The sequence below is a fragment of the Vitis riparia genome, chromosome 11 (assembly GCF_004353265.1).
Source record: "Vitis riparia cultivar Riparia Gloire de Montpellier isolate 1030 chromosome 11, EGFV_Vit.rip_1.0, whole genome shotgun sequence".
NCBI lineage: Eukaryota > Viridiplantae > Streptophyta > Magnoliopsida > Vitales > Vitaceae > Vitis > Vitis riparia.
The window spans coordinates 18,370,445-18,382,201 of NC_048441.1; the positions used below are offsets into that span (position 1 = coordinate 18,370,445).

The following is an 11,757-nucleotide window of genomic DNA, read 5'->3' on the forward strand; positions in this document are numbered from 1 at the left end:
GAATTATAACAAAATCATTTTGCCTAACATTGTTTTCTTTCCTGAATATATATATATATATATATTTTAAATCAAAAAATTTTATATAAAAGTGAGCATATTTTATAAGAAGTGTCTACTATATTTTAAAAATCATTTTAATTTTTTTTAAAATTTAAAAAGTAGTAACTTTTATATATATATATATATATATATATATATATTTCAAAATATTTTAAGTAGTTTTTAATATCATTACTTGTTCAATGTAACTACTAAGAGTTGGTTACTATTTTATTTTTAATTTTAAAAATCAGTTTCATATTTCAATTCATATTATATGATTCAAAAATATTTATTATTTTATGCTTATTATCTTTTAATTATATAAATATTACCTTTAACTTAATCTAATATTACTTTGCTTTTGAATTTTCTTTCAAGGGTTGGTTTCTATTTTCTATTCTTTTATATCTTTGCATCAAAAAATACTTGACTTTGAATTATCTAGGTTTTCATTTTCTAATTTCTAAAAATTTTTGTACCAAAAAATATTTTTTTTTCTAGAAGAATACACATCTACTTATAATTTAAATTTTATATTCTCTTAAGAGTTAAAAGTAGTATTCATCCAAGTGAGGATAATATCTATATCATTGAACTCTAAAACTCTGAATTTTTCTCTCTTAACATTTTCTTTTGTCTATTCCTTTTTTGGCCATATTGAAAATTATATAAAATCTTAATTATTTTAAGTTAAATATATTAAATTTGGGTTTTATGAATTCAAGTTATTTTTTTTTTAAAGTGTCCACAAAACACACCTTTCCCTCAAAAAGGCCAAACTTAGTATTATAATTTTAAAATTATTTAATTTTTATATAAAAAATATAAATGAAATACGTTTGAAAAAACATTACAAAATGAATATTAAATTATTTTTTTTCTCTTTATATTTTTCCCACTAATTTCTTTTCCACTTATTTCTACTCAAATTTTGTAATAACCAAAATCAGATAAGGCATCCGCCATGGATGAAGATGCTATAGCTTTAGCAAGATTGGATCATATAAATATGCCTTCTAGGTTCGTGTATTCCTTCTGCTCATGATTTTTTATTAGTTTTTCTGGGTTCCTTTCTTAAGCCATTTTCCCTCCTTTCTTCTTGAGAAATTTTTTTGGGAATGTACGGAGAAACTCCTAGAGAGAGAAAAGCAAGAAAAAAGAGTGGGTAATTAATAGGGAGACAGGGGGGTGGAAAGAGTCGGTAACTAATAGCTGTAGAGGGAGGTGGGGAGAGAGAGAGAGGGGGCCAATTTTCAAGAGGCTGAGGTGGGTTGCCTTGGATCCAGGGAAGCCAAGTCTGAAAAAGAGAGTTCAATGTTTATGATTCTTGGGCTTTTATTTCTTTCTCAAGTTCTTTTTCATGACACCCATTTGCTTTCCCTTTCTTGTGTTCATTACGGATATGGATAGGACACTGATACTCAAATTTTATCCAATTTGATTCATACTTTCCTTTTTCTGGATCATTTGGGCACTCTCTCTGTGTATTTGGATGTGTATCTATCTGTATATGTATGTGTGTGGCTGATGAGGGTTTGACAGAGAAGAGTCCAGAGGTGAAGATGTTGAATAGGGTCTAGAGGATTCTCGCTTATCGTTACATTTCATTGATGGAATCCCATGAAATACGAGGTTGGGCCCTTTCCCTCTCACCAGATTTACCTACCCATTTCCTCTTGCCCTTTTTGGCTTCTTGAATTGGATTTCTGTTTGGTAGCCGGAAATTGTTTAAACCCAATGTCGGTTTAGGATCAACCCAAATGGTACAGGGGGGAAACAATAGTTAATTTATGTTAGGTTTGATGATCTTGGAGTGGTTGGAAGGTTAAAGATCATTGATTTTTGAGGAAGAGTATTGATGGAAGAGGTATCCCCTGCAGTCGCAGTGCCATTTAGGCTAGGTAATTTGATTTGTGATGACTCGAAGTTAACTGCACACATGGAAATTGCGGGGCTTAAGCTTATAGCAAACACAGCTACCTTGTTGTCAGAGCACCACCCTTCTATGGTGTCACCTCTGGTATCCGGCTCTAGTGGGAATCAAGCTTTTTATTGCAATAATTCAGAGAGTGTACCCAATGAAGTAACAATAAATGATATTAGTTTGGCCTCCAGTCATTCCATAGAGGAGGAAAATGAGGAAGATGATTTCGGGTCATGGGGTGGAGGCCAATTGATGAATAATTCTTGTTCCCTGTCTGTGGCTGGTGATACTGAAAGTATTTGTAGTGAGGAATTCTTGGGTTTGAAGGGTTTCTCTGAGTTCAATTCACCAAGTTCAATGGATATAACAGAGAACCGTCATAGTCTTCAACTTAATGCTACTACTAATTTGCTGGAATCAACTGTTGAGTCGGAGCATGTAAGGGATGTTCTTGCTGTTAGAGGGGGTCTTGAGGGTGAGGGTGGTGAAGGGTCTGACCCAAAATTGTTTACCAGGGTTTTGGAGTTGACTAATAAAAGGAGGATGAATAGAACAGTTAGCGTTTTTGAATTCGATTGTGTACCCCTTTGGGGATTCACATCCATCTGTGGAAGGAGACTGGAGATGGAAGATGCTGTTGCAGCTGTGCCCAATTTCTTGAAAATTCCTATTCAAACACTAACAGATGGCCTGCTTCTCAATGGCATGAACCCAGAATTAGATTATTTAACCGCGCATTTCTTTGGAGTCTACGATGGACATGGGGGCTGTCAGGTACACTTCCTGTCATCTTTGCCATCTTTAAGTTTATTTCAATGTACATTTTGTATTAATTTTGCTTATTCTGTTTGGCTGGTGAGAAAACATAAGAGCATACAAGAGACCAAGATTTTGAAATTGGATCATTCACTATTTGGGACCAGAGATAACAAAGAACCTCCAATGAAACTGAGCCTGATGCAACTATGGCTAAGGGTGAGGCCAGAGTCTCACTCTTTTAAGAACCAAAACAACTTAAAAACATGCTTTCCATGGTTTTTCTCACCCTCTTCCTTGAAAAACAAAGATCTGCTTATTAAAATGATGTATATAGTGTCTGCTCAAGTAGGTTCACGTCACTGAATGGGGACTTTTTTTTGCATAGGTTGCGAACTATTGCCGGGATCGGTTGCATTTGGCTTTGGCTGAGGAGGTAGAACTGTTGAAAGAGAGCTTGTGTAATGGAAGTGCTGGAGGTAATTGGCAAGAACAGTGGGAGAAAGTCTTCTCCAATTGTTTTCTGAAAGTTGATTCTGTGATTGGAGGGGGTTGCAGAGGCAACACCGATGCCTCTGAAGCTGGCCCTTCTGAAGATAGTTCTACACTTGTTGCCTCTGAAACTGTTGGATCAACTGCTGTGGTTACCATTATTTGTCAAACTCACATCATAGTCGCAAATTGCGGTGATTCAAGGGCTGTACTGTGTCGTGGAAAAGTACCTGTGCCATTGTCAATAGATCACAAAGTGAGTAGATATGTCTGTAGTCTTGCTTGTCCTTTTCCTCTGGTAACCAAAGGTGTTCTCATGGAGCTTGGCCTCCATCTTCCCATTTATCTTGTTTGCAGCCAAGTAGAGAAGACGAATATGCAAGGATAGAAGCTGCAGGAGGCAAGATCATACAGTGGGACGGCTTACGTGTATGTGGTGTTCTTGCAATGTCTAGGTCCATTGGTATGTGTATATTAACCATGACCCTTCTCCTTACTCGCATGTTCCAGACATAGTATTACCCTTGTTTGAAACCTCACTTCTATCTATATCCTCTTGGGACTCAGGTGATCGATACTTGAAACCATGGATCATCCCAGATCCAGAAGTAATGTACATTCCCCGAGAAAAAGAAGATGAGTGCCTCATTCTTGCCAGTGACGGGTTATGGGATGTCATGACGAACCAGGAGGTTTGTGACACAGCAAGAAGACGAATACTCCTCTGGCATAAAAAGAATGGTCATAACCCACCTGCAGAAAGGGGCAGGGGAGTTGATCCTGCAGCTCAAGCTGCAGCAGAGTGTCTCTCAAAGCTTGCTCTCCAAAAGGGAAGCAAAGACAACATAACCGTGGTCGTGGTGGACTTGAAATCTCGAAGGAAACTGAAGAGAAAAACTCAGCAGTAAGTTCACCTATATGTGGGAAGTTTTGAGATATATCTGTATGATACTAAGATAGAATGTTGTTTAGTTCATTTGTTTACGAATGTTAGAATGGTTTCTGTATGTCTTGGATTTGTATACTTAAAAAAAGTAACAGTGGAATACGCCATTGTTTTAATTCTATCATGCACCTTTGTCTCTGTAGCAAAAAGAGCAATTTTACCAGACAATCTTCTTTTGGATTAAAGGTCTGGCCGATACACTGGTTTTAATTCAAAGACTATTGATTTACTGTCAGTATCATCAATGCTCGGATGATTAGGCAGAATGAGTTCAATCCGCATCCTACATCGACCATCAGCCGGGAATAATAGAAGTTTATCTCTAACAATCTGCATCCTGCATGACATCAATCTGCAAATTTTATTTTTTTTCTGATAGATAAATTTTTATCCCCGTTGGAAGTTGAATTTGAAACCTCCCACAAATCCTCCCCATCCCTTTACCACCACTTGAGCCAGGCCTTAAGGGCATGACATCAACCTGCAATAGCAAACACCATTTCTGTAACATACCTTAAGATCCATCGTTGATGTCGGTTCTTTTCTTTTTTTGTTCTTTACTTGATCTAACTCAAGGATATGCAGGCAATGAGGCCAACATCCAGATCACTCATAATTAAAGAGATTAGGGTTCAAACTGAGTATTTATCACAATCTTACACATACATGGAAAATTCTTCGTGGGAATGTGATGTGTGTTGCACCTCTAAACGAGCAATTCAAAATCATGCCAAAGTGCCTTCGGCAGAATACAAACAGTAGTAACTTGCCTAATTGCCTTGCAGTCATAAATCATCAATTTCTTCATATGTTTCTCACACTCAATATTTTTCAAGCAATGAGGTTCGTCACAAATGATTGAAGACCCCTTGCCGTTGTTGCCATAGAGAGGGGCTTGAGAATTGTAGCTAAGAATCCTTCACCAGGTATCTGGACACACCGATAGCTGATTTCCTCACTTCTCCTAGGATCATGCTATTTTTTGGTAAATAAGAACTCTGAAAAATATAAGATTGTGTAAGTTGCAATTCAGATAGAAACTATCCCAAGAAAGAGTTTATATCGAGGAAATTAACAACGAAGGCAACAAATAGATGACAGCTACAACATTAGGAGAAAGTGGAAGGTGGGAGGAGGTCAGTGCCCGGGCACATCACCTGGGCAACCCTCATCCTGGATATGCTACAGATGAAAGCAGAATCATTTATCCTAACAATCCAATCACTCCTGCTTTCCAAAAGCATAAATTGTGGTTGAATATCATTCCACTGATTAGGGCTCACAAGCTGCCAACCACCTCAATACCCAATTAAAGAATGGGTGGAGACAGAGAGAAAAGAAGATGGGAAGGAGGATATGGTTTTAGATGAGCTAAATGACAAAAAAAGAAATCATGTAGCAGCTCCAAGAGGTTGGGAACTTGGAATTAACTTTTGTTGGTTTTGAGTTGTTATTTTATCAAATGTGAATGGTATTAAAGATTAAAAATGAAAATTATCTCTAAATGAGATAGGGTTCCAACTTCACAGCCAACATACTCCATGCCTGCAGTAAGACTATAATTGTCAGACACAAGTAACTATTTAGATTATCTATCCACTATCCAGCCATTTGGTCATGCTGGACTAGAGGTCAGAAAGCCCAGGATTCGTGGCAGATTAGCATTTCCCTAAACTTACTGTCATGTTCAATCAAGTTATTGACCAAGAAGCTCATATATGGGCAAGGCCAAGGAGCACTATTTGGTTCGAGGCAATGCATTGAATACCCAAAATATTAAAGAAACACTAACTTTTACTTTTCCTACATGAAAATAGATTTCACAAGCAAGAAAAGGAATTTATTTGCTTGCTTGCATTTTTTTCCCCTTGCTTGCCTTTTCTCATGTTTCTACAAAGACAGACAAAAATCATATTACACACAAATCAATATTTGACCAAGTATAAGAAGTATGTGAATATGGTTTTGATGGAGGACACCAACTTGGTGGTGGAAGTAAACATGGAGGCAATAATGGTGACTACAGCAGTAATGAAGAGATGCTATGGTTACTACAGTAGAGTAGGCGAGGAATTGGTGATGGTTCTGATGGCATAGATAGAGGTGATGAAGGCAGTGGCAATGGTAGTGTTAGTGATGGTGCACAAAGGCAGTGGCACCCATGGGGATTTTTTGAGAATTACTTGATTAAAAAGGGGTGAAACGATCCCAATTTGTTAAACCTCTCTCATGTTTTAATTTGAAGAATAACCCATTTTTTACATAAATATCCTTAATTACATGTAAGTTTTAAAAGAAAAAGTTATTTTTAAAAGAAAAAAGTATGGGTATTTTTGTCAAAAAAAAGTATTTTTTAGGCTGAAAAAAAAGGAGGGTTAGATTTACAAATGGGGGATTAGTTTCATACCTTTTAATCTAATAGCCCATTTTTTTATCATTGTGTAGTACCATCAGCAGTGATGGTATAGCAATGCTGCCATCAATAATAGAGGTGATGAATGTGTGATGGCAGCAACAATAGAAGTGACGGCAGTGATGTGTGGACCATAGAGATGATGATGAAAAAGGATACAAACTACTTTTGTGAGTGACAATATATTGCCTTCACTATTTTGTGTTGCTCCCAAAAGCACTTTCAATGCAATATTATTCCACATTTTTGCTTTCTATCTAACCTATTCGTCTGTCAATGACTTAGTAGGTGTTTGGTAAAACTTAACACCTAATACTTAATGACTTTAGTTTACTTTAAATTAAATTGTCCTTAAATTGTTAACTTAAAAACTTATGACTTATTTTACTTTTTAAGTGATAAGATTGTTTGATAAAGTTAATTTTATTCTAAATCATCAAATTGACTCATTATCCTCATTAATTTTAATTAATATTTATCTTCATTGATTTTAACTTATATCTATTTTCCTTAATTTTAAACACTAAATTTATTTATAAAACATTCATATTTAAAGTATGGTAGATATATAAGATAATCATAAAATATTTATTACAAAAAATAAATCATGGATGTTGAATTATAATTCTAAAATATACTTTCATTGATGTGGGCAAATAAGGTAAAAATAATTTAAAATTAAGAATAAGTTAACTAATTTAACTTCATACTTAAAGTTAAAAATAACGTTAAGTTATAATATTAAGGTATTTTATCAAACATGCTTAATCTACTTAATGACTTAAATTGAGTTATTAAGTGATTAAGTCGATTTACTAAACACCCTCTTAATGGTGGCTTAAAAAGGAAAGAGGAGTATTATTATCTATGTAACAGCAGGAGAAAGGAATGACAAAGTTAAAATTCATGTCTCATGATTGAAGCAAACTGCCAGTACATGAGAAACATCATTTGGAAAGGCCTAGCCCACCTTAGAAGCTCAACTCAAGGAAGTTGACTACTTGCATTTTCAAGAAAGGGTTTACCAAGCACAGAACATACCAGACAAACTTTTAAAATGTAGCGAGTGGAGATCCTGCATTGATGAAGTATGTTGCAAGATCAACATTCAAGTCTCTGTACATGCTGATAAAAGGATGTGCCTGGATCACACATGAAACAAAGAATCAATTTGAATGATCAGAAAACATCTATCCTATGCATATACCATTGAATCATAAAGAGGCATGACAGGCAGAGATTATAGATATACCATAAGTTCATGCGCTGACTTTCTGTCATTTGGGTCTTTCTGTATGCTGAAATACACAAATGAACTCAGGCAATGATTCTCAGAAAACCAGAGGGATTGAAAACCTTAAAAATCGAAGGCAAAAAAAAAAAAAACACTGAAGTGTCCACATGGGTGTATGACACAAGATACTGAATATCATATATTCAGCACATGACAGAAATGACAAAAATATGACAACCAGACAGAACAACCTAGTATCAATTTTGAGCACAAAAGACAAAACCAACCCCAGCCCCCCTACAGTCCACACCACCCACCCTTGCTTACCAAACTCAAGCAACCACCCTCCACACCCACAAATCCCTAAACAAGAACAATAATAATAATAATAACCTGAAAAGAATAATGAAGGAAAAATTTAGGCTGAGGTATTGAGACACAAAGCTTGCACAAGTCAAGCTTATCATATACAATAGAATAGCATGACTGCATTTCTAAAGATTAAGAATGAAGAAAAATGATTGAAATCAACTTGGGAGCTAAGATGCAAGAACTTGAACACAGTCTAATTCATTACCAAGCAAAAATAGTGAACCAGGATAGTTGCAATCTTTACCATGCAGAAATGAAAGAGCAGAATTCTGCAGAAAATTGATTAGTAGATGCACAAGGCGGTGGCTGCTCAACAATGGCTTCCATAAGTTCATAAAAGCTGGTCCATCCTTCCCCTTGCTCTGGTGGAGAATACGGGAACTGACCAGTGGCACACTCGAGCAAAACCAACCCCAAGCTCCAAATGTCACTTTTGGAGCCATACTGACCTCCACTAATTCTCTCTGGCTATAGAAGACAATCGCAGACAACTAAATGTAAGTTTCAGAAAAATGAGCAAAATAGGGGTAGAAATTTAACCAGATGAGGCAAAGTACATCATAAACATAGCTCTCATGTTAATTCCAGATTTGCAACTGAAATACTCACAGACATATAGTTGTACGTGCCGACAAAAGTATTTGCCTGCCCAGAGGTGCTTGTCAGTATTGCACTCACACCAAAGTCGGTGATCTTCACTTCTCCTCTGTGATTTATTAACAAGTTAGAAGGTTTTAAGTCCCTATGGATGATGTGTCTTTCATGATGAAGATACGACAAACCCTTGAGCACCTGAATTATTTGAAAAAGTAACTTTAATAAGAAGAGGTACAACTTATAATAAGAAAACTGGACAAAAAATAAATCTACTACTGCCTACCTGATTACAGATGGCAGCAAGATACGGCTCTGGAATTGATTTGACCTTTTTCAGAAAATCTAAAAGAGATCCACCATCCATGTACTCTAAGATAATAGAAAAGGCACCATTATCATAGAAAGACTTGTAACACACGACAACATATGGGCATTGTGATGACTGGTTAATTTTTAGCTCCTGTGCAATATGCTTGAGAGCAGCCTCCTGAATATTCATTTGAATAACCTGAACAATGGAGATAGCATTATAACTTATCCTTTCAAAAACAGGAAAAATTCAATAGGCTTTATGCGGGCTTTACAGTGTAAAAAATTTGTCCAGATAGAACAAAGCAAGTGCAGAAATAATAAAATATGCACATGAGAGAAATGTCGTCAGTCAGCAAGCAAGAATGTTTGCAATGTAGAGGATAAATTTGCTAGCATGAGAGCATGAAACTTCAAGTTGGTCCATATCAGTTGACCTGCAAAGTCATTTAATGCCTTAAAGATATCAAAAAGTATTGAGCCATACAGATCCCACTATGTTCTATAACTAGTAAAATTTCTCACTTAAAACACCAATGAAAACTGGGGACACAATTTGGTAGGCTCTACAGGTCTTCTACCACTGAACATGAGACAACTGTATGCATGCATTCTTTTGGACCTCATGAACTGCGGTTCTTTCTAATAATGCATCAACAGGCCATTTCTATACCACAGAGAATCTTCTAACCCACTACCACAACAAGTAGAGCTCCTAATAGCTGACATGGATAAGATTCAGGTAGATTTGATGTGAACCTATGTGCACTTATTAAACACAGTTCAATTCAAATCTGAGGCAGGATCTAAAGTGGATTATTTGGAATGTGAAAATGGTTTAAAATATAGTAAATACAGGAAAAAGAAAAAAACATAGGGGATGCTGCCTTCAATGGGACGAGGGCATGCAGCTCCTAGGCAAAACCATACCCAGCTCCACCAAGCCATGGCCCTCAAGCCATACAATGAACCATGGGCAACACCATCGGGACCTGCTACAGCAATGAAGAAATTCCTACATGTCGACTCTTGGACTCACTAGATAAATAAAATAATGGGCACCATGACTGACAAATTTAAGCAATTTCTTCAATAGCTAGAATAGTCATCAAGATGTTTAAAGCACCAAACAATCCCTTCAATTCTTCTAATAGATCATGTAAACTATGAAAGCTTACAAGTTAGACCAACTACAGAAATGCTCTAAGCATCAAAATAAAGCAACTGTGGATGATATGATACTGATAATGCTGATATTGTGAACATACTCAATGATGAGACCAGGATAAGTACAATAAACTTTTAAGTCTATGAAAACTGCATAGCCAAACAAGAGAAGTGATATAAATAATTAATGGCATAGTAGATGAAGCAAAACAGGGTACATAGAACTTTTACAGTACCTTCAACGCAAAAAATTGACCAGTCCACTTATGTTGCACCAATTGCACAGTTCCACCGGCGCCCTTCCCAATCACTTTAATCGTGTCTATGTCAGCCAAGCTCAACTGGTTGTCAGAGGGCTTTATAAGTGGTGGCTAGAGGCAAATCAAAACACGAACAAAACAACTTAGAAACCTCCAAACCAAAGAAAAAAGATAAGGCATCTAACATGAATTACTTCACAATGCATATAGCATCATCCAAATTTGTCTTCTTCCACAAAATAAGGAAGATTTTCCCAGTTTCACCATGATTAAGCACAATTCGCCTTCACTATTCCAGTAATTCCAGTTGCAAATGCAAGAAACGGCAAAGCAATCAAGAAACGAGGAACAAGTAATTAGCTTTTACCACTTCACGAATTGCCTCACAACCCATGTAAAACCGAGTGGCGATAACAAAAAAGCTCCCAGAAAAAGTAAATACAAAACAACTAAATTTTTCCCGTTTCCCAAACACACAATTCCAATTGCAAATGCAATAAACAGCAAAACAATCAAAAACGAAGAGCAATCAGCTAATATTTACCACTTCAGCTTCGCTCTTAGACACAACTCGAACTCCGTCCCTGTTGACCAGCAGATCACCATCCATAAAAGTCCCACTCTGAGTTCTGCCATGAATCCGCACCTAGGGTTAGCCAAACAAACAAACAAACAACAAATCCACAAATATATTTATTCAGAGAGAGAGAGAGAGAGAGAGAGAGGATTACAGGAACTTGGTCAATGAATCCTCATCGGGAGGGAGAGTGAGCTTGAGATTGCTAGGGTTTAAGGGCCCTCTCCTCATGATTCCAAACTCCAAAGTCTTGAGAAACCAAGCAATCCTCTCTAGGGTTTGGATAAATTTAGATTCAGATTTATGACATTAATGCATTGCGATTTATAAATACCAATACAAGAAGTTTGGTGGGCGAAAGAGAAGACCAGTCAGCGTTTCAGAAATGAGGAGGAAGAAGACCCATGTCTCGTCGTTTACTTTTCCTCCTCCACTTTCACTCCTCTCTTTTTTTACTTTCAGAAACACATCCTGCTTGGTTGATTTGAAAACACATCTACCGGCTACTTTCTACCCTCTTTTTTTTTTTCCTATTTAAGAAAAAATTATTGTTTGGTGGACTAGAAAATATGAAAATCTAGACCCTTTTTGGCAAGATTTTTTAAAACCCTTTCAAGAAAATGTTTTCAATCATTTTCATAAACAAAATTATGTTCTAAGAATTT

The 11,757-nt window shown here is 36.3% G+C and overlaps 2 protein-coding genes across 4 annotated transcripts; one reads left to right on the forward strand and one right to left on the reverse strand.

The window, feature by feature from the left end:
- The first annotated feature begins 1,056 nt into the window (after positions 1–1,056).
- LOC117924665 (protein phosphatase 2C 77-like) lies at positions 1,057–4,305 on the forward strand. Of its 2 annotated transcripts, XM_034843365.1 has the most exons (5): positions 1,057–2,743; positions 2,840–2,944; positions 3,114–3,473; positions 3,575–3,680; positions 3,785–4,305. In XM_034843365.1, exons 1-5 carry the CDS (start codon positions 1,904–1,906, stop codon positions 4,123–4,125), a joined length of 1,752 nt encoding a protein of 583 aa, XP_034699256.1. In that variant the 5' UTR covers positions 1,057–1,903; the 3' UTR covers positions 4,126–4,305. The 2 variants fall into 2 exon arrangements, with proteins under 2 accessions (XP_034699256.1, XP_034699257.1); XM_034843366.1 differs by lacking the exon at positions 2,840–2,944 and having other exon boundaries at positions 1,068–2,743.
- Positions 4,306–4,743: 438 nt separating this feature from the next.
- LOC117924666 (mitogen-activated protein kinase kinase 2-like) lies at positions 4,744–11,543 on the reverse strand. Of its 2 annotated transcripts, XM_034843367.1 has the most exons (9): positions 11,247–11,541; positions 11,060–11,144; positions 10,492–10,626; positions 9,063–9,287; positions 8,792–8,974; positions 8,427–8,650; positions 7,829–7,874; positions 7,618–7,718; positions 4,744–5,161 (listed from the first exon to the last, which is right to left on the reverse strand). In XM_034843367.1, the coding sequence occupies exons 1-8, from the start codon at positions 11,321–11,323 to the stop codon at positions 7,629–7,631; spliced, it is 1,065 nt and encodes a 354-aa protein (XP_034699258.1). In that variant the 5' UTR covers positions 11,324–11,541; the 3' UTR covers positions 4,744–5,161; positions 7,618–7,628. The 2 variants fall into 2 exon arrangements, 1 of the variants encoding a protein (XP_034699258.1); XR_004652850.1 differs by lacking the exon at positions 7,829–7,874 and having other exon boundaries at positions 11,247–11,543.
- Between the last annotated feature and the right edge of the window lie 214 nt (positions 11,544–11,757).